We start from the raw sequence: 23,069 nt of genomic DNA, 5'->3' as shown, positions 1-23,069 counted from the left end.
CCACAGGTTCTTGTTGCTACTGTTATTCTACGCAGAGACGGTAGACGCAAACAACAAGCTAGACTTTTGAAACTAGAGGAAGATAAGGAGGACTTTTACAAAAAAGTAATAGATTGTTGTCCAGAAGGATAGCATGGACTTCATCTTCAAGTCAAGGTAAGACCACAATTGTAATGAAAATGGGAACTTACTAAGAAAGAACAATCCAATATTTAGATGTTGGGTATCCTTTTGTTGAACGGTCTGTTTAAAATTAATCGAAGCATCAGACTAAAAAAGCTTTTGAAAATAACCGAATATTTCGATTAAGGTCAAAATATAATATTTGTAAATTTGACTCTGAAAGAGTCAGTGCCTCACCAGCCATGAACCTCACCGCACGTCACTGCTGCTTGGTGACAATTAATGCACCGGGGGGGCCTCCCACACCTGGGCTAATTCCATTGGTCAAGCCATGCATCTCTCTGGCCTATCATCAAACACTTTCCTGGTACAGGTTACATCACTCGTTTGAAGATGAATGCACAGAGAGAATAATAAAGCAGAAGAAAAGTAGAATAATAAAAAGCATCTTCGGAGGCTTAAATGACAATACCGGTTTTGCATGGTAGAACAAATTAACTATACATATCATTTATACAAATGACAATTTATTGACAACATATTTTATAGTTTTGTTAAAAAAGTTTTGTTATAAAAATATCCTACATTCATACACTGAAGGTTTACTGGACTGGATATACCTGCGTTCGAGTTGTGCTTTGTTGTGAAATTGAGAGTTGCTATACAATTAGACCTCACAAAGTTGGCCTTGTTGCATGGTAACAATCTGATCGTAACCCTACTACACACATCCACCTCTTATACAGAGTTTATCAGGTTACTACAGGGCTTTGCAAAGCAAGACTACAACTATAGGATTGATGTTTGCACTTTATAAAGCAAATGTATATGAGTAAGACTGCTTGTTACATTGTATTGATGATACTGTGTATATTGTTGGACTGAGAGACTAAACTCAAAGGAGTTATAAAGATCAAAACCTGCAATTCAATATGCGCAAATTGCTTTTTTCTATGTGTGTGTCCATAGGGAGGGGAAAAGACTGATAACTACCACACTAAAGAAGCAGGAGAAATACAGTCCTTTAGTTGAATGTGTCAAGTTGTGGCAGAACTTGATTAACACGCTGTGGTAAAAGATTGTGAAGTGAGAATACTTGACAAAGACACAGTAAATCATGCCTAAAAACTTTTATATCTTCTAACAATACTTGCTCCACAGACTTGAACAAAACCAGCAAACCATTGACATGATTTATCTGTGAAATATAAGTGTAAAGAATTGCTTAGATTATTGTTTCGAGCATGCTTCTTGAATTCACGCCAACTTGGTCTATAAACCTTCTCCTAACAGACGCTTTTTTATCTCTGATCACAAGTATCCCTTTGGACACAAAACACACCGGTTCACCCAATCTCGAAAAAGGTTTTTGCCATAAAAGATGTAATTACATGTGCCTCCAATGTACTAAACTGCTCATGGTTTCTTGTCCGTGTGGAAGGGGCAACATTGGTAAAAGCTTTTTTAAACAACATTTTAGTGACTTAAATCAATCAATCAATCAATCAATCAATGTTTATTTATATAGCCCAATATCACAAATGTTACATTTGTCTCAGTGGACTTCACAGTTTGTACAGAATATCAGTAGTACTTAAAGGTTGGTTTTACAAAAATGACTGCTTCATTTGATGTTGTAGGTTTATTTTTCTTTCATTATTAATTATATCCACCTTACTGATTTGAATCATGTACATGTCAGGTAAAATGACATTTAAATACACTTTTAATCATCACACATATACACACCAAAGCATAAAGTGATATATAGCCTTTGCATTTAACCCATCTCACTATTCGAAGCAGCTACTACCTAGCTAAGCAATGTTAGAAATGCTTTGTTTGAGGATGGGAAGGCGGTGAAGTTATCCCATGGCAGTCCGAGTGCCTGCACAGGGGTCCACCCACAGAATCCACAAGCTTTACCTAATCACCTGAATCCAGCAGTATTTCTGTGTTTCTCTCCACGACTCCTACACAACATTTTGAAAAATAGCACTTTCCTATAATCCTGAACTCACCTTGGACCACCAGACGTCCCTGAGCAGTCCTGCGAACGCGGGTCCCCGGTTTGTTAGCAGCACATACGTAGACCCCTGAGTGTTGCACACCCACATCTGAGATCATCAGGTTCCCTGTGCCGAGTACCTGGATGCCCTCCACACCGATGGGACGGCCGTCTACCCGGGGAAGAAAGAGAGAGAGACGAATTGAGAAGGATGGGAAAATAATAACTGTATGTAGGGCAGCAGAAGAAAAGGACCAGGTGTGCACATCTACAGTATGTTTTCATGTTACATTGAAGTAAATGTGTCAAAGTGGGCTTGAATCCCCAGCAAGAAAGAATAAAACAACGTTTACAAGTCAGAAAGAGGCAATGGTCGTTCTGTTATCGATCAAGGATGCAGCTATCAAAGCCCAGTGTGTCATCCTTAGAATTGTAAGGTCATTTGACAAAGCAGCAAATACAACAGACTCAAATAAAGAAAGGATGCTCACTGAGTTCCTGTGTGCTGTGTGAGCGGCGTTCATGCTTTAATTAGTTGTCTTAAAGGTAACTTGTTGTCAGGGTGACATCCTACAGAGGACATTCATCATCTGTTTGTTCATTTGTTATTGTTAGTGCAGCTTTTTTAGTAGGTGTTCAGGTAATAAAAGCTTTCCCACTTGGGCTGAAACTTTATTTTCTTTATGCCTTTGTCTAACAAAGCACTTTTGCTTTTAAACAGTTACGCAGGAGATGTTCCAGCCGCAACCGGGGGGGCCAGGAACTCTAACTGCAGCGTCTAATCTCCTATCTCCCTAATCCATAGCTGCCTCCTCCTGCTGTATTTACATGATAAACTCACACTTTCCAGTGCTTCTATCTGCAGTCTCTACCCCAACAATGACACCAGTCTGCCTCTGATATTAGCTATGGGGCCAAGGGGGCATACTGATCCTATTTATGACTTCCATCTGCAGCCTGTAAACCTGTATGGTCCAGATTTGACATGTTAAAAGGCCAGTCAGGAAGGTAGGGAGATGGCCACCATTTTGGACTCCATAAAAACCATATGGTCACAAAACAGCGCTTTTATACCTTTAATGAAAATGATTAAAGGCCCTGTCACACTGTCCCGAAATTGACTCCCGATGGACACACGAATATGGAATTGTGAATTTCGCACGAAGATGGCCCCGACCACACACGAAGGCAACATTTACATTACATTTAAGACATACAACTGCAATGAAAGTACCAAAAACAATTATGTTACAGTACTATGATACTGTACTGATATCTTCAGACTTTGTTCTTTACTTTATCCGTCGTTATATGTAGAAAATATTACGTTTTTCTCCGTAATGTTGTTTCCATAACAACAACAACTTCCTGTCAACTGTCCTTCAAAATAATATATTATATCCTTTTAGTTTCACAGAACACAAATTGGGTTATTTACATAATATATTTACATGATTTTGTTGTGCAATAAAACAACCCGATGGACACACGATAAAGGAAATGTTCAAATTCGGCTGTGATCGTAGCAACATCGGGCCATTCGTGAAGGGATCTAAAGCCATCGTATGACCGCCGGTGGAGTTTCTCAGGCTCCGGCAGCAACTTCGTGAGCGGTGGCAAAATCTTTGGCATGCCAAAAAATTGCCGAAGGACCTTGCAAAGGTTCATTTTCGTGTTGAATTCGTGTGTCAATTGTGCCCTTCGTAAGGCCATCGTGAGGGCATCTTGTTATCATCGGTGCCATCGGGCATTCGCCCCGATCAGAGTGAGGGTGAATGCACCGATGATAACACGAAGATGACACGATTTGACAAGATGCCCTCACGAGTGCCTTACGAAGTTGCCGCTCACTAAGTTGCTGCCGGAGCCTGAGAAACTCCACCGGCGGTCATACGATGGCTTAAGATGCCCTCACGAATGGCCCGATGTTGCTACAATCACAGCCGAATTTGAACATTTCCTTTATCGTGTGTCCATCGGGTGTCAATTTCGGGACAGTGTGACAGGGCCTTAAAGCATGGCCAGTTCTAGTTTATGCTGTGTGATTAAGTCTTCCTTTAAATAACACTCATGTGTTTATTACAAAACATAGAAAACAATATAGATTATGAAGGGATTATAAAGGGATTAACAATAACAAGATCAACAATAAAACAGACAATTTGGACAAATTCAGTGAAAATAATGATGCAATTAAAATCAGCCTCAAACTAATGTGAAGATATGAGTTGTGGGATGCTCTTTAATCAGATATTAGATATATTTACTGGCCCTACATTGCAAAGCATCACAGAAAACACACAGTCCCTCTCACAGTTTTTCAGGTGAAGTGAACAATCCACACAAATCTATTAAACGTAATCCAATGAAGATGTAATCTGGTGGTGATGGATTATGTAGAGAACAATATTAGTAATTAATCATGACAAATTATTGAAATGCAATAAATCACTCTAGCTTCCCTGCCGAGCCGTTTTGCTCTGCGTCTGTCACCACGATTTGTTTAATTGCTATTATTTCATTTTTTCACTAACTTCTCAGTTGAGAGAGCTTTTGTCTCATCAAAAGCCGTCTTGTTCTTTTCTTACCTTTTTCTACTATATTTCTTTCTCTCTCTCTTGCCCCCTCAATCAGTTTCTCTCTGTAAGGCACTAATTAACTTAGTGTCAGAAGAGAAAGAGCACAAGCTAGTGGGCTGTGGTGCTGTTGAATGAATAGCAGCAAACAAATTCTGGCCTTAAGAGTGACTGATGTGAAACTATCAGATTCATTACGCACCATGTCCCAGCCTCCCTGCCGTAATCTAATTCATACAAATCCCATCGTGTTAGCATTTCATTCTAGCGACATTGTGTAAACCAATACCCTCAATCTGATTATGCCCAAATGCTTGGGAGGGGCTGCAATTTACATTTGGAGCAGCAAATCAGATTGCATAATAGGTAAAGAAAATAGATACCTGATTGGAAAAATGGTCACGACAAACCTTGAGTGAAAGTAAAGACAAAATGTGGGAGGGGGAAACTAATGGTATATGCTTCAGCACCTCATAGCAATTACTCAGATGCTCGTTGGTGCTTCGAAGGAGGTTCAACTTCATGAGGAGATGAAGCATGCATTTATCAACACAAAGACGAACATAATGTTTAGCCCCAAGGCCTAATGTTGAATCCCATTGCCTCATGTATGTACGCAATGGATGCTCCATTGTATCAAATGTATTCTGTGCGCTCATGTACATTACACAATGCAGGACGGATCAAAGCTGTGCTGCAGAGAACTACAAACACACAAGGACACCAAGCACATACAACCCACACAAAACTCTCAGATTTCCCAAGCACAAACGCACAAACGCACACAGGGCTCAGTGACACATGAATCCTCAGAAACACAAACACACTTGCACAGAATAAAACATTCAAAATCCATATGTGCATCTTGTGGGGTCGTTTCTTTGATCTGATCTGGATTTTTTCCTCACCTAGTCTGCTCCAAGACACGATGGGTCGGGGGTATCCGGTGGCAACACACTCCAAGATGGCGGTTTGGTGTACAGTGAGGGTGAGGTTTTCTGGACCGACCACTATCATAGGCTCTTTGTAAACAGATGACTGAGAGCCTGGAGAAAAACACAGGGGGAGAGGGGGAGATAAGATGGGACCAAGCATGATGGATGGCATCCTTTAATTGGATTTCTCTAGAGTGCATTAGCTCGATATCTCCTGAATGAGGCAGAAGAACAATAGGTTTGGAAAAATCTAGGGATATGCTGGGTAGATAGCATGCTCATGGTATGTAGATGTGAAATATAAGATTCAAATGCACCGACCTGATACAGTGAGAAGTGCCTCGGTGCTGTGTTTCACTCCTGCACTGTTATGAGCCACACAGCAGAACTTTCCGCTGTCCTCGTCATGCACACCTGTGATCTGCAGAACACCTGTCGGCAAGAGGGTGTACCTACGAGAGAAAACAGAGGCAGGAGGAGACAAATACGGTGAGATCTGGTAAATGGACGATAACATGCTGCCATCTAAAATCTCTAAGTATCAGGCTGTGATGTGGTCTGCTCCAACCTCTCGTCCTTGGTGTCCACCGGGCGGCTGTCTTTCTCCCAGCTGATGAGCGGCTCTGGCAGACCGTGGATCTGGCACTGGAATCTTGCCACGCCGGCCTCCTCAGCGTGAACTGACTCCGGTTGTTCATGGAAGTCTGCCATGGCTGTAGAGAGAGGGAGAGCGGGATATTAATTCGTAAACATCACAACAGCAAGCCTGGCAGCTTACAGGGAAGCACTATTTCTGCAAGAACACACATTTTCTTCACACATTAATGTTGCACTTTACAATCTTGTCTATATATCTGCAAGGGTAAAGTAAAAGAGCTTCACAAGCTGTGTGAAGTGGCAATGACTAAGTGCATTCACAAGCTCAAGATAAGAGATAATGATTCACAGGATGTGAATACTGACTAGCTGAACAAGTATACAAGTGTAGGAATGCTGTATTTAGGTGTTAAAAGTTTTAAACATAATCTTTTAACAGCACTTGACATAAAGTGCATACTGCTAGCTTTACTCGTCAAAGTACTAAACAGATAAATGACTATATAGTGTGGTGAAGATGAGAAGGAGAAATAGTGCCAGCTGTAAAGTAAGTATTCTTTTGAAGCCATTCTCTTCTTTCCTTTTTATAGAGAAAAATATTTTGTTCAGAAAGATAAACAGCTTGTGTGACTACAAGATTGAAGGTGGAGGACACATAGACTGACACTTATACTGACATTCACGGCCAGTACAATAATGCCTTGAACATTCCTTGGATACTAAAGGGGAGCCACTTTAAGCTTTTTTCTATGATGGCTACAACCTATTACTATCCTGTTGTTGCATTCTCCAAAGGACTGTAACATTTTATAAAACGTTTTCTTTCTACACAAATGGAGACACTTAAATGTTTTTGTTAAATCCGCAAATATTGTTCCCTTCCCTAGGTTGAGAGTAATCGCATTGTAATTTTTTTTTAATCCAAGCAAGTTATTTGGTGACAGAAGTAACTTGCGACAGAAGACAACTGAAAGAGATTATTTTCTCTATAAATGCAAAAATATAGCTTCTTCTTTCAAAAGGAATATCTAATTAGTGATTTGTGATGCAACAGTTATTCTGAGCCTTTAAGAAGAAACATGTTCCAGCTATAGGAGCATCTGATGTACAACTCTATCTGAGTCATCAGGTGCTCAAGGTGATGTCTACATACATGCCGATATAAATGTAAGCTACGGGGAGTATGGATTTCCTGCCATATGTTGACATTCAGCATGTAGACCTGGCATGTTTTTAAAGATGCATACTAACACAAACAAAGACAACAAACACACACACACACATTGCTATGTAGCATAACCAGTATCGATATCCCTACAGAGGGCCTCACTCAGCTGCACTTCACATTTCTACTTGCGGCAGAACAAAAGCAACATTGAAGGTGGAGCCAGCAACAAACTCAATTAGAGAGAGGCCCTCTTCTTCCACAGTTCTCCCTCCTTCTTCAACACAAGTGTACTCATTTAAACGTCAACCATAATTAACTAGGACACAGGAGGACTTATCTGAACACTGTTAGCATAACAAGAGGGACGGACTCTTATTATTTCATAGCCTCATGCTCTTCCTAACCTGTAGCCGGCGTCAATTCATTACTTGCAGAACGAGTTTATTTCTGACTGACTGACTTGGCTTGTTGGCTGTTTGTCTTTTCACTTATTTATATTTCTGTTCCCACTTGTCTTTATTTTGCACAGCAGACAATTATATACTGGTAATGGATTTCAATCCCTTCTTACTTATCATTCGTATTTGGAAAGGGGATAACAAAGAGAAAACACAATATATGTCTGATTGGAAATAAAACCAAACCACCAACAAATATTTTAATGGACCACAGACAGATACTTTAGAAAGAGTGACAGTACTTTAGACCCATGTGTCTGAAACAGTGGTCTAGTACTTCGATTATTCCATTTAGGAGCCTAATAAGAAGTGGGGCATTCTCCAACACGACTTGACCTTATATCTCTGATTGGATGTATGGCGCTTTAATATAAACATTTAACCATTATAATTTAGTATCTTTCCAGCAGTGACAGCTTCACTTCCTACGCTACAAGATCTCTTTGAGAGAAGAGATCCACGTCCACGTCCACTTGTTTCCACTGGCTCAAGATAAATTACGCCCCAAAAAATCTGACTGTTACTCAGCCTGACAGGGGCTCATATTTTTCCTTTGGCCCCTGTACTACGAGGCCACACTTAAACAGCTGTATATCTTATTGGGGTAATTCAGCTTAAGTGCCTATCTCAGGGGCCCAACTAAATTCTTCCACCTGGGAGCCACAACATTCTAGCCATAAAGCATTTTAGGCTAACCTCACTGTGAAGTTTAGACAGCCTAAAAGTCACAGAGAACATTTACCAGATTTGATCACCAAATGAGTATTATAGCACATATGCAGCTTTTGAGATGTACTTTAGATAATAATAGTTTTCTTTAACCACAGCGAACTGCAAGCTCTAGGCATTTTAATCATTTCACTTAATGTGTAAAACACTGAACATAATTTCAAACAAATTATTGTATATCTCACAAGACAGTCTATTTACCCGTAAGAATATTTTCATGGGTTCTCACTTCTATTCGTGACTCGCTGACAAAAGCAATCAGAAACACTTTCTGTATCGGCTTGTCGTAACACGGAGCCGGGGGTAGAGACTGGCAGAGTCAGGCATCGAATCAAAGCCCTGAAGTCGCTGCAGAAAGGTCAGGAGCAGTGAAACAGCTAGGAACCCTTCAAAAAATAATAGTGAGTGACAGATCTGATCAAAGACGCTTGCTGTCTTGGAATTCAGTCTTAAATTGAGATACAAACATGCTGCTGTTTTTACTTTCCATGTGTACTGGGAACACTGGGGACATGGAGAAAGAAACACAATTGCACTTGAATGCTTAGGAACAAAGGAGTTAAAAAGGAGGAACAGCGCCTATGGGAGCTTTCTTGTGAATCTCTGCCAAGTAGTCATGGTGTCCGCTGATCTGGCTGCTGTGTGTCCACCGACTAAACCCCCCTAACGGGCCCCACCCTTGGCCTTCATGCATAAAACATGGCTTCTCTAAGAGGCCCACACCCCTGCGCCTATCGACACACTCGTAGATCAGACACAATCTGAGAAATCACAATAGGGTTACATACTCAGATAAACACGTACAGAAGCAGAGAGACTTGTTAACCATCTGCGCTAGATGCGGAGGAAAACAGCGGTTCCTAATCTACATTGTGCATGTGGCTTTTTATTGTTGGAGAGGTTGCAGAGTCAATCTAAAGTCATAAAGCGCAGCTACAGCACAGACATATAAACATATGCAAAGAGCTGCTTCAACAGAAACAAACAACCATATCGATCCCCCTTCTGCTGCAGGAGAAGATAGACACACACGAGGAACTCTCACTCACCCCGACACACTAGCGCTAACGGACAAGCTCCTTTACTGTTTTTCGCTCTTCCTTTGCTAAGTGTTGACAGACACATGATTAAAGACTGTCCACTACCAGCGCGACGCTGCTGGCGTCAATTGAGAAGGTCTAATTATTGCAATAATGGAGAGAATGGTTGGGGTGCATACAGTACTAAAAAGAAATCCATACATACAAGTGTGCAATTGCTCCTTCAACATATGTCTCCGTAACAACCACGAAAAGAATAATGAGTGAGGGAGTAATACGAGTAAAGGTCAGACACAAAATGGGAAGCGTGGTGATTTTGAAGTGAGCAGTAAATAGGGTTGTGTCAAAACTCTGGTCATCTAATAATAGCCATCAAGGGAGAAGCACACCTGCACGTTTGTTTCAATTAAAGACCAAAAGTTCCAGAAGGAAACATCATCAGGCTAAGATGAGTTTTAGTAACATTTAGGTCAAAATGTCACATCATGAAAAGGCACAAAGCCATATGAAGGATGACATACAAATCCAAGCGCTGATTATTGGGTTCGACAGCCAATGAGGAGCTTAAAAGGCAGTCAATGTTGATTAATTTCCCAATCCTTCAATTTCACAGTGCTAAATATTTAGGATGGTTGATTTTTTTTCTTTTCCAATCCAAGCAACTCAGATTTATCTAATGAAGAAATGTAGATTAAATGGTGATTATGTGAATGACCTCTTGCTGCATTATGTTTTGCCTAATAGCCCAAAAGTAATGATCCATCTTCTTATTGCTCAGTTAAACACACCAGAGAATAATTAAGAACGTGATTAAAAGCCCAAACTGTGCGGTTTCCTGTGACGACTCCTGCAGCAATGTCCGAATCAACCAATCTGATGAAACACTTCCATTTGTTTCCTGGGGATGATTCATTGATATGACGGAGGTAATGACGCAAAGAGAAGGACATGCATCCTACGGCACCGTTCAAATCTGCAGCTACAGTGCAAGGCTTCAGTGAGCTCCCATGTTGGAAATATCATTTCCCTCCCTCACAGCTTCGCTTGCCTCCAGCCCCCCGCCCCCTTCCATCCTCACATTTTCAACCGTTTTCTCGATTCTTCATCGCACACCTCGCCCCACCCCCACGAGCCCTCTCAGGCCTGTGACATCATTAGACAGCATGTTGTTCAAGCAGTGGTGATGACTGCCGTACCCACCCCACCCCCACTTCGGTAAACCAGTAAAATAGAGATGAGGCCCATAAATGATGGAGTTGGTGTACGGTGCTATTCCAGCGTGGAGAGCCCACACTTCAGCAGCCTTTAAATAGGCATCCCTGAAATAGCAGGCCCTGTGCTGGGACCCTAGAGATGGCATTTTAATGCAGATGTAATATTTTATTGGCTCCCTGCCCCAATAACCCCCCCTCCCCCACTCTCCCCAAAGCCTGGGCACTGCTGTGATCAATCTGCTGGTTGCGTTGCGTGATGCTTATCACCTACGAAAGGAAGGGCTGCACGTGTGTGGGCTGTCTCTGGCACACATTAATTTGACTCCTTTAAATGCTTTGGCACATCAACACCTTCCTGTTCAGTTAAGCTGCATTTCTGCCGTTCACGCTCTACTGGCAGAAGTAAGGATGCACATGAAAAACCAGACCTATTGGACATTGGTCACACTCAAATATGGGATGAGAAAACACAGGGGCACAAGGTGAACACAATCAGGAAATCAGGTAGGAGGGAACACACAAGAGGCTTCTCAATACTCAAATGTCCCCTCCTCGACTCCTCGGTCCTCCGGTAGTGACCCGGAAATGAATTTCAGCGCGCCATTTTGAAGGACATCTAATTTCTCTAAATGCACACCGAGGACCGAGGATCGAGCGTCAAGGAGGCTCTCTGGAGGAGCTCTAACCGAGGATACACTGATGGTTCCTCCACGGCTCCTCCGTGGATGCATTTCCGGGAACGGTGGAGGCGTGACGCACGGCCGGACTTATCTCAGCCAATGACAGCTCTGCATGCATCCCCTGGATATTACTTTAGAAACTGCTTTCATCGCGTCACGATGTTTCCAGAGAGAACAGCTGTGAGGTCCGTGCAGAAAGCAGAGCAGTGTGTAAAATATATATCACTCAGTATAACAGGCCTACTCTCTTTATTTGCTTTAGTTTAGTAGATATCTACAAACAAAGAGTCAATATTTTTCTAAGACCATTTAGTGCTTCACATAATAAAATACACAACGGCTGTAGCCCTTATGCTTTAGGAGCTGTAGGTGTGTGTGGTACAGTGTGTAGGTGTGTGTGTGGTACAGTGCGTAGATGCGGTGGACAGATGGGTCTCAGTTGGTTTGGTGTCCTCTGCTTACTTTTAATACTTGTAAATACAACTTTTGGCCCGTAATTTCAATTCCCCATTTCAGCGACCAGAGAGAGAGAGGGGGAGATATATCCAGTCTCTGATTGTGTTACGTTATTATGAGAGTGCTCTCATACTTTAAATTGTATATATTTATATAAATATATTTGTGTGTGTGTCCGTATCTGTAGCCTGTTATTGTCTCATTATACCGCACTCTCAATGAATTCAATGTAAATATATAAGTCGTCATGAACACATCTGTCCATCAGACAGAGGGCTGCTGTGCCTCCTGTCATCATTAATGGACGTCTCTTTAAAATGACCGCTCAGAGGAGAGGAGTTATCATTTCTCTAACCGCCTGCTGCTTCCCCTCCTCTCTCCTCGGTTCCCCTCCTCAGTCCTCCGCTCGCATCTCCTGTGGGCGGGACTAAGTCTCGAGGATAGGAGTCGAGGAGGGGAGTCGAGGAGGGGAGTCGAGGAGGGGAAATTTAAGAATTGAGAAGCCTCTACAGACAGGAAACCAAAGACAGATCTAGACAAGACAAAAACACAACACAGACAGATCGTGACAAAGGAGCCAGATAAAATGTCAGGTGATCATATTGATTGGACCATGAATGTCTATACCAAAATTCATGGAAAACAAAAGCAATTAAGACACTTTACTCAAAATGACAAACTCATGGTGACATTAGAGGAAAGGGAATCAACAAAGTGATAAGTCTGTTGGAAAACATTGATGTCTGTTCCAAATTTAATTGTAATCATCCAATAGTCTGGACAAGAGTGATGCACGTCTGACGACAATCCCCAGAGTCACACCACTAGTATGAATAAAAACAAACAAGAAACAATTTAATTATCACCTTTATGGTTTTACAAATACCGTATTAATACTGACTGGTGTGCTCATACCAAATGTAAAAAAGAATCGGAAGCTCAGCGTATAATGCAATCAAACACCAACGTGTTGTGCATTTCAAAACATGGATCAGATACATGTAAACCAAAGAACGCTGTAGCCTGTCCACAGACACTGTCCTTGTCTTTGGCTCATATTTGGTTATATATCAACAAACGTCTGAACATGGCAGATTTGCTTTCTTCCCCTCTCACATAACAACATTGTTTTGACTGGGACTGAATTGCCTTTTCTGCTTGTGTTGCAGGGTTGTTTGCATTAGCTTCCCTGTGGTGTGATTGTCCTTAGTCTGTTGTGTTGATCAATACTGTACAGCCTGTGTCCAATAAGTCAAATATAGTAATATTGATGGCTGCTATTAAGACTCCCTGTCGAAGTTTGAGGGAGCAGCGATGCTACAATAGTTACCACTCACAATAATGCTTGACATTTCTTCTCTGTTTAATAAAAGTTAATGAGAGGCAATGATATGCACAGTGACCCGAAAAATGGAGACCCCTGCATATAGGGCGATCTAACATGACACTCCTGTAATTAATACTACCTTTGTGAAGACACACATGAACGTTTAAACAATTACAGCTCAATGATAACCGAGCAAACTCAATCTGCTGATGATGAAATTCCAAAGCTCAGAAACAATTAAAAAAAATGTCAAACTATATTGTTTTAAATGAGACCTGGACCAATTAGACAGTTAATCATTAATATTCAGCAACTATTTTTATCATATCATTTTAAGTCATTCCAGCTTTGATAGACTTTCTTAGATATCTTTGGGGTTTGAATTGCTTTTTGATCTCAGCCATTTTGAGAAACGGTGACAGGGGTTTTAAGTGTTTTTACTTTATGGAACAAACAACTACTCAATAGGATGAATGGATGATGAACATAGTCATGAATTGTAGCCTTAATCTGGTTTTTGCAACATTATGAGGGGTTTTAGCTCTTTCACACAGAAAATCAATTGTGTGTTTTATATCCCGTTTCATCTGATCATTATTTTTTATTTAAATTATTATCATTATTAATAACATATAGCAGCCTTGTGTTATATAATATTGCTACTGTAAATCCTTTGGTGGCTCAAATTAGCATTATAGGTTTGTCTATATTCAATACTGTCATGCTTTGTTTTACTGCTTGCCAAGATTGATGATGCTGAACAAACACTGAAACTGAATATTTAAACAGTGTAAACATGAGTGTAAAGTCACTTGCTCTGGGTCAGCGTTAAGTAGAACAGTAATTAAGGTAAGAAGATAAAAGCTTTTCTGTCACACAGAGAGAATATGATTGGAAGACACATTGCTCACTGCCTAGTTGTTTTTCCCTCTGCTGCTCCTAACCCCTACACCCCAGGGACAAAGCCTGGGCCCCACTAGTGCCCTGCATGTGCCTCTGTCACACCCCTTACTCCTGCGTCACCTTGAGCCCCCTCCACCCTCCGCCCTCCACCCCCCACCCTATTGTCCCTCCGGCCTCTGCTCCTCCCACTCCATCACCCCCAGCCCCTGCACCCCTGCTCTGCCCCTGTAGCCCCAAATGTCCACTCTAAGCCTCCTATACTCACTTCAGCATGCAGGCCCTAATTAAAGAGAGACCCATTAAAGCACAACAGATGCTGGAAATTAAGGGATTATTTAAATGATTCGAGTCGGGATTTGGGTAAGATTAGAGACAAGTGAGAGAGTGAACGAGCTGGGGGAGGACAACAGAGAATAAAGGGTTAAAATAACAGACAAACCACTGCCATGAAAAGAAGCATTTGATTTACACCACACATTTTTTCTGTGAACCTTGTTGATATTGTTTCCTTTCTTTAATTTAAAAAAAGTTAATATGTGTATGTGCATGCAGGGACTCACAAACAACAAAGAAAGGGTCTGATGTGTGAGAACAAAAAGAGCGGGCCTTTTGTAATATTTAAAGTAACTAACTGGGCGTAAAACTGTGTACTCATTAAACAACTTCAAACATTTCCTCATGATAATGAGAGACAGGGCTCAAAAGGGCATCCTTTCAGTTCTCCAAATACCTCTCTGATAGTGTGTTTTCCACACAGCACATCACACTACCTAGTTTACTCTATAACACACACGTCTCAAACATGGGCCCAGTACAATTCTATATGATAATCTGTATTCATATTGTATATTCAATAGAGATACTTTAGGTATACATCTTTCACCGTTGATATGTACACATGTACTGTTTTTGTTTATTTGTTTATAGTTTACTGTTTATATATATTTGCTGTTTATGTTTATTTTGTATTTTATTTGTATTAATGTGCAATGCTTGTCTACATGCTGCTGTGACAAAATAATTTCCCAAACTGGGATCAATACAAGTATATCTTGTCTTCTATGTTATACTGTGCTGCATCATCAACACTGTTAAATACCCTGATTACCTAAAAGGTGGATGCAGAAGAGAGACCTGACTGGCATGTGGAAGATGATTGATCTGTTTCAAAAGTCATATTTTTCACTTTATTTACTTCTTAGCTATCACCTAAATGTAAAGCAGAAATGCTTCGCTTAAAACAACATGCAGCCTAATCGTTTTCCATTTCTGTGCCCTGAACTAGGGACACAATTATCCTTCTGCTCTAGTATAACATCCCCCCCACTAGAAGAAATGAGAGGTAAAGAGTGTCTGAGGACTCACACAGAGCATACTCTCCCATCGGCCTGTAATACAAATAATTGTATCTCCTCTTAACTTGCTGCCCCTCCCTCCCCTTTAGTTTGTCCCTCTGCCAAATTAGCACCCGACTGAGGAGACTGCATGTGCGATGCCTCTGTCCTGCGAGGTAAAGTCCCATTAACCTTTTTCAGACTTTGCTCCTCTAGCTTCAGCCTGCAGTGTTTTTGTCTTGACAGGGTTTAAAAATATGCATAATGACACTGGGCTGGTCTGTACGATTATAACACCTTGACTTATCTCTGATGAGTATTGCTAGTTCACGTGTGGCTCATAGAGGCATGGGAGCTAGCACCATTTGTTTCCTAGGAAGTAAGTAACACACAGCACTTTGTACAGCCTGTTACAGCAGTAGGTATCCATTGAATTCTTGAGCAGAAAACCAATTTTCAGAAAGAGTACTAAAATAAAGCCTGAGAGAAGTGAAAGCTGAAAGTATACCCGAGGATAACCTGTAAGTGGGTCAGGATTTGGGCTCTCCGTAGATTGCTCATGTCTTACCTTTCCTCTCTCCTTTAACTTGTTACAGAGCGGAGAGTAAATCTTTATGTCATTTCTTTTTAAATCTTGAGCATTTCAGATAGCATTAGGCTTTCCTTGAGGTACTGTGCTCAAAATCAATTGGTAGTAGAATAATTCAAATTCTTTACTCACACATGTACTCTTTACACACTCACTAACACTTAAGCAATTATTGGCGTCAGTAAGGCTGGCCAACAGAAGCCATTTACCACACCTATTACGTGTCACTTTTGACATCAGGCTTTAATAGAAAAACATTTTTGTCGAAGCATTTCTTGCAGAGAGTAATGGACATTAACGAATATTCTGTCACTTTTCTTTTTCACACTTGATTGTTGCAGAGAAGAGGCTATTCCTTCACAGTGACATTCTCTACTTGCCCAGAGGCCATATATCTAATTAATATCGCCAATACCTCAGCATGCAACGGCCTGCTTTAGAATTCAAATGAGATGCCTCTCCCGTCATCTAACCAGTATATATGAGCTCATATCCACATGAATTATGTGCTGTCTTTTATTCAGCTCATTCACTGTACGCCCTCTGCACAAAAGCGAAACCATACAACTGCTTTATCCCTGTCTTGTCTTGTTTCTCTATGGTGTTGGAGAGTTTGAGATATTTTCAAGCGTTAAGAGACATCTGGGGTAAGATAACATTTATATTCAAATGGAAATGCCATTAAATTCTTCTTTGGCTCGTCTCCGCCTCTTGTTTTGTGAAGCCAGAAATAAGCGAGGCCCACTGACAGCAGTGGCTCTGAATAACAACCTGGACGGACATTTGGCATCACAATTATCCTCAGTCCAACACTCATTATTTCCACCTCATTAGAGGACAACTGTTGGCTAGTCAGGCCAGTCTGAGGAGGCCAGTCTGAGGAGGCCAGAATGAATCTCTTCCGAAGAGACTTTCCTTTATGCTGCTGTTTCTTGATCATATATCGCTGGTGGAAAGAACACAAGTGTAGGGACATTTCCATAGATGTATATTCCTCGATGTGTAAATTGGTTCCTCTCTGAGAGCTTAGCCTTCCATGTTAACTATGCATCTGACAGTGATTTTGAAGGGGGCTGGCCTGAACCAGGGGTAGATGGATGACCCCACATCTGGCACTCCCACGGGACATCTGAAAGACGCAGGGCGGGACCGGCCCATGCGCTCCACTGCATCTCACAGCACCCTGAAGACTGGGTTCCCCTAATGGCTGTAAATGTCACCCCTTCTTCCCTCAATGCCACACACACACACACACACACACACACACACACACACACACACACACACACACACACACACACACACACACACAACACACACACACACACACACACACACACACACACACACACACACACACACACACACACACACACACACACACACACACACACACACACACACAACACACACACACACACACACTCACAGTAGCCTTTGGCAGTTGTAAGAGGGAGATCCCCTCAGCTGCGTGGTTCCCATCGGGCATTTATGTGTGTCTCATAGAGATGTTAAGATTCACCGATTCGCATCGGTGCACCGGCATAAACGTTCAAGATGCGAGTGCACCGGTTGAAAGAGTGCACATCGGCTACAGTTTGGGTTGAACCGGGTTGAACTCGCGATGCATCGATTGCGTAGCGTCTTTGCATCGGTAAAAAAACGATTCATTCATATAAAATCCCCTAATCTTGTCAACGCTCAGCAGATACGATCTTTGATATCTCGCCCACTACGGAGGCCGAGAGTCTCAGTTATCAACACACACGGAAGTCGAGGAGAAAGAGAAACACAGCGCACCGAAAAATACCTACAAATCAAACGTTTGGCAACACTTCGGATTGTTCAAGAAAGACGGTGTAATAGTCCTTTATGCTAGGCAATATAGTTGACCGCAGGTCATGGAGAGTAATAAGGTATCCGTAGACCTTTGTATGAGGTATCTTTATTACTTAACAGGTCTACAGCCATGATACATAGATCCGTCCTAGATGCGGGCTTGCATACACACAGTATCACTCCGCAGCCGCACCCCATCAGTAACGTCCTGATGGTATATGTGCGCGGCACAGACGGTCAACTTGAAAAATCGCTCGCAAATTGTTAACGATGCCGAGCCGATTTAAAGTACACAAGTAGTACGAGGAACTTAGCGACGCACATAAAGAGTCGACATGGGGTCTGCGGCTGAAAAGAGAAACCTCAAAGTTAGACATATGAGTTAAATCACTCAGTGAGGTGTTCTGTCAGAGAGAGTGGTGTTTAGTTTACAGCAGCCTGTGACGGCCAATAATAATTTAAATGTATTCCTCACTGTAAGCAGTTATGAAATACCTGTTTGTGAAAGGTTATTTGTATTATTTATTGTTCATATAGAACCCACCGCTTTCTGCTCACTGGTGAGTTAGCCTATGAATGAGTGTTAAGCACATCAGGCTGGCAGCTGTATGGGCATTGCTCTATGGTAGCTGTTATTTGCACATTGTTAATCATGAGCAATGCATCCTTACATTGTTTAACTGAGGTGTTATACAATTGTACTCTGGAGAGCTTTTAAAGGTAAAAAAATAAACGGCATGATGGGATGTGCAGTACCAAATATGTAAAGCACTTTTTTGTTAATGTATGATTTGCTGCATATAAGGAATAAAACAAAAATCCTCTGTCGTTCCAAATTGAAGTATCATTATTTTTGCATCGTGTTGAATCGCATCGTATCGCACCGAATCGCATAATGTTGAATCAAATCGTATCGAACTGTATCGCAACAGGGGTGAATCGTATCGTATCGCATCGCCTGGTGTTTCAAATGTATCGTTAATGTATCGTATCGTGGCAACGTATCGAGATGCGCATCGCATCGGCCTCAGTGATGGAGATGCACATCCCTAGTGTCTCAGTGTCCCTGTTGGTTTCCAAAAATGCTATCCTGATCAAATGTACAGTCATTTATTTTTATTTATGTTTTTTGTATATTCTGTGTTGAAATCTGACCTTTTTTGTTTTTCTATTACATAGCTGACACTGGAAATGATAAACCTAAAGGCTGTTGCGGTTACTAAAACTACCAAATATGACTTAATGTAGAATGACAAGTACACTTTTCCATTAAGTGTTGGTCCTCAAGTCAGCACATGTAAATAATGTATTAATACATCCTATTGAATCCATTACAACGTGTCAAACAGCTTACCAGAAAAGTATGGATGTCTGGTAAATGAGTCATTTGGCCCTTGATAGAATCCTTAAGTACACATTTTTAGACATTATTTTTTAAACCTCTTAACTGTTGATGGCTCACTTACGAATTTCAATGTCCCCTCTCCTTAAAATCAGGTGTGGTTAAACCTCTACTTAAGAGACCACAACTTGATTCAGGGTCTGAATAAAAACAGTTGTGTTCACTGTCTCCAGCCTTCTTTTTATTAGTTTGAAGTCAGGGTGTTCATCCCTACATCAACATGATCTGATGTGAACTATTTAGTACCTCAGGGCTCCTTTCTTAGCCCACTGTTTCACCTCGGCATGATTATTGTTACATTTTATTATCAGGCCGTTTGTTAAGCTTCCTTTTATTGGCTCCCTTTTCAGACTTCAAAATGCGTTGAGGGACTTACAAAATTGTAAATATGCATGTCCCTGCAAACTCTCTGATCTCCTTAAACCATATTGCATGCTCTCAGAATGCAAGGTTCCAGTCCGTCCCCAGGGTAAAAAGCAGTCAGCAGGTTACAGGCTCTTTGACTATCATACCCTCTTCCTGTTACTCTGTTGAGGCCTTTAAATACAATTTCTCATAATTGTCCATACTGTTAATATTTTACATTGTCTATTCTGAACACATGTGACTGCAGCATATCTGTAAGTCCTGGAAGAGAGATCCGTCCTCTTTTGCTCTTTCTGGGGTTCATTCAATTCATCTGCCTGAGTTTTTCTAAATAGGGTGTCTTAGGACAGAGGGTGTTTCTGAATGACAATAAAGGATCCTTGTATACCGTATAGATTGTAAAGCTCCGTAGAGCAAATGTGTAATTTGCGATATTGTGCTCTATAAAATAAATTGAATTGAATCAACCAATTTAATTAGATTTATCTAATAGCCATGGTCCATTTATCAAAGCAAAAGCCTGATTCACATAGGGCGCTAATTCCCATATGTGCCATGTGTATTTGCATGTCCTCAAATCTTCATTTTGGAAGCGTCTGAGGTGACAATGAATGTAGATAGCAATCTCTCTGTGGGCTGCGCAGTTCTCTGCTTATCCATGTTGTGCAGGCCTATGCTCATTTTACAGCGCCTTCTCTTCTGCCTTTTCTTTTTTATTCTTGCTTTACATTTTCACTGCCACATAATCTTAAGAGAACAGTAGCATTATGGTGTTGAAAATTAAAACCTTTTCATTAAATACACAAATTAGCTTTACCATAGGGCTAATAAGTAGTATTAATATTCTCACCATCTGTCATATTTAGCTTTCCACAAATAAGTAAAACAAATCTTAAGGGATTCAAACATTTGTAACAAAGGAGTCTGTCGTCACAAAGCAGCATGGTGCACACAGGTTATCCATTAACCTGTTATTAAACCTTGTTTATGTTCTTGTGTGCATTGTGCTGTTGATATGCGTCTCAGTCATTTCTGAGAAAGTATCCCTTGTTACTTGGAAACCAGCCCTGGGACACACTGTCACTTTTACACTCAGCTTAAAACACGTAGACACACTTATTCACGCATGATGGCTTATACATGGCAAAGGTGGAGAGACATGCATGCGCTTACTGACATGCACAAAAATGAGTTTCTGTCTCTCCCCCACATGCACGCACACACACAGACACACGTCCAATCACTCACACCCCTCCCTGCTCCGTCAGCTCAACTGACAGCAGTAATGAGTTTCTTCTCTGCGTAAGCCAACTGGCACTCACTCAAGGGAATTTTTCAGGCTGAATTGCGGCCATTAATCACAATCCCGGGCAACACAGAGCCATCACGTGTGTGTGGTAAACAGAGATTTGTTCGTGGGGGGCAATGAGACTAAAACATAGTAAAGGAGGAGCTACCCACTGTGAAAAAGTCAGAGAGAGCGGACTGATGACGAAGGAATGAGAAGGACCATGAAAAAACATAACAAAGTGTTTGGTTTGTTAAATCATCGCCCTCTTGTTGAGTACACGTCTGGGCCTCAGCTCATACTGGGCTAAATGGAGGGTAGACAGGAAGAATCAAAAGCCCAGATGCTCTATTCTGTAAATATGAGCTCAATTACTGGGAAGAGAGAGGCTGTGACATCAATCATGATCAACAAGATAGGTGGGACAGCCTTCTGCTAACCACTGCACACATGACAGATTAGACTCACATTCATGAACATGTAAACAGAGCAATACATCGTGTGTGCTGTAGACTCAAATTTTAAATGCAAAGAGAGAGTCAGTGGAATAACATCTGAATATTTTCAGTGACAGAAGCCCTTAAAGAAGAGCACAGAGCATTTAAGATAATGACAAAGAGAGCAGCAGCCATTAAATGTATGGAGAATTGCTTTCCCCTCGGATTGTGACGTCAAGATATTGTCACCAGTCTGTCCTCTTGTTGAGACAGCTGGAAATTAAATCTGCCTGTTATTGTCTTTTCAATCTTTTCCCTCCCTCTTTCCCTCCATTCAGGCTGCCAGCTGACTACGGTCACCAGGGATATTACTGCCCCTTGCTGATCCCAGTCCCCCCCCCCCTCTTGCATCAAAACTGGCTAATCCTGATGAATTCATGTTAATATGCAGTCAGTAACCCCAAGCTCTTTTTGGACACACATGTGCGACTCCTCTGCCACGCCCACAGCATGGAGTCTAGTTCACACCAATTCAGCAGGAAAAATAACCACAGAGCAAGAAGAGCAGAAGAGGAAAGGCAAGTGCAAGCCCTGTCATAATCACTTAGCGTTACGAGACAGCGGGTGAGAAATGAAAGCCCTTTGTCTCTGCCTCTGCCTTCAGTGTGTGTGCAAACAAAGAATGTGCAGATACTGTATTTGTTACGACGGCATATCTGTTCTATCAGATAATGAAATACCATTTTCAGGACTTGAGTAAACAAAGAGCAGCTCTGGATTTACATAAATTGAGAGAAATTGTTTCTATGAAAAAAGAAATCCCATGGCTAGGGCTTGTGAACAATAGAATAAAATACAGGCTTTGTCTTCTGTACCTACTGCAAACACAATTCTTATTATTTAATCAGAATGATGATTTAGTGATAAAATGACTTTAAGTGACTAATTGTGGTTTTAACAGCTCAAAACGTACATTTTGTACATATATTCTGTGGACTTACAGTCCCAAACATAAAGATATCCAGTTACATGTCATGTAAAGGAAAATAATAATAGCACATCCTCAAAAATTGAACAAGGAAATGTTCTACACGAATCGATAATCAAATAAATGTCCCCAATAATTATCTGTAAAACACTTATTTGATTTTAATGTCTTCTCCCAATTACGTCAAACCATTATTTTCCCCCAAAAATATTGTGATATGTTACATAAGAGTTCCTCTGACTGAAAGACAACACCTGGGATATTTAGAAGAAGTCCCTGACTCACATATCAATGTTTGTGTGCTCTGCTTTTTGAAAGTAAGATAATGTCCTCAAACACAGAGGTTAACAAATAACTGCGCTGGTGGCTCTCTGACTATAATGCTATTCCATGCATTGGATGTCAGGAGCACTACCATAAGCTGTCAGACATAAGTACATATCACTGGGCTCTTCCAACCTGCCATCAGCCAGCTAACCCTCTAAAACTGTCTTCCCACTCACAAATAATGCCTAGGCTGGCAAATGGAGAGGCTATTAAACTACTAGTATCATGTTTCATCTTTTCACGCTGAGGCAATGAAATGGTCCGGCTTACGACTTACTAACACAC

The 23,069-nt window shown here is 41.2% G+C and overlaps 1 protein-coding gene across 1 annotated transcript in view; it reads right to left on the bottom strand.

Annotated features, from left to right (window-relative positions):
• The window catches only part of igdcc3 (immunoglobulin superfamily, DCC subclass, member 3), a 62,357-nt gene that overhangs the window by 22,154 nt on the left and 17,134 nt on the right, over positions 1 to 23,069 (bottom strand). The window contains exons 3-6 of the mRNA XM_034218154.1: positions 6,211 to 6,355; positions 5,964 to 6,094; positions 5,616 to 5,753; positions 2,145 to 2,303 (exon numbers count right to left, since the gene is read on the bottom strand). Coding sequence (XP_034074045.1) covers positions 2,145 to 2,303; positions 5,616 to 5,753; positions 5,964 to 6,094; positions 6,211 to 6,355 — 573 coding nt within the window. The remainder of the gene's footprint in view (positions 1 to 2,144; positions 2,304 to 5,615; positions 5,754 to 5,963; positions 6,095 to 6,210; positions 6,356 to 23,069) is intronic.

Source organism: Gymnodraco acuticeps, unplaced genomic scaffold (assembly GCF_902827175.1).
Source record: "Gymnodraco acuticeps unplaced genomic scaffold, fGymAcu1.1, whole genome shotgun sequence".
Lineage (NCBI taxonomy): Eukaryota > Metazoa > Chordata > Actinopteri > Perciformes > Bathydraconidae > Gymnodraco > Gymnodraco acuticeps.
Note: the sequence above shows the minus strand (reverse complement) of the source record. Positions and strands in the feature narration are given on the sequence as shown.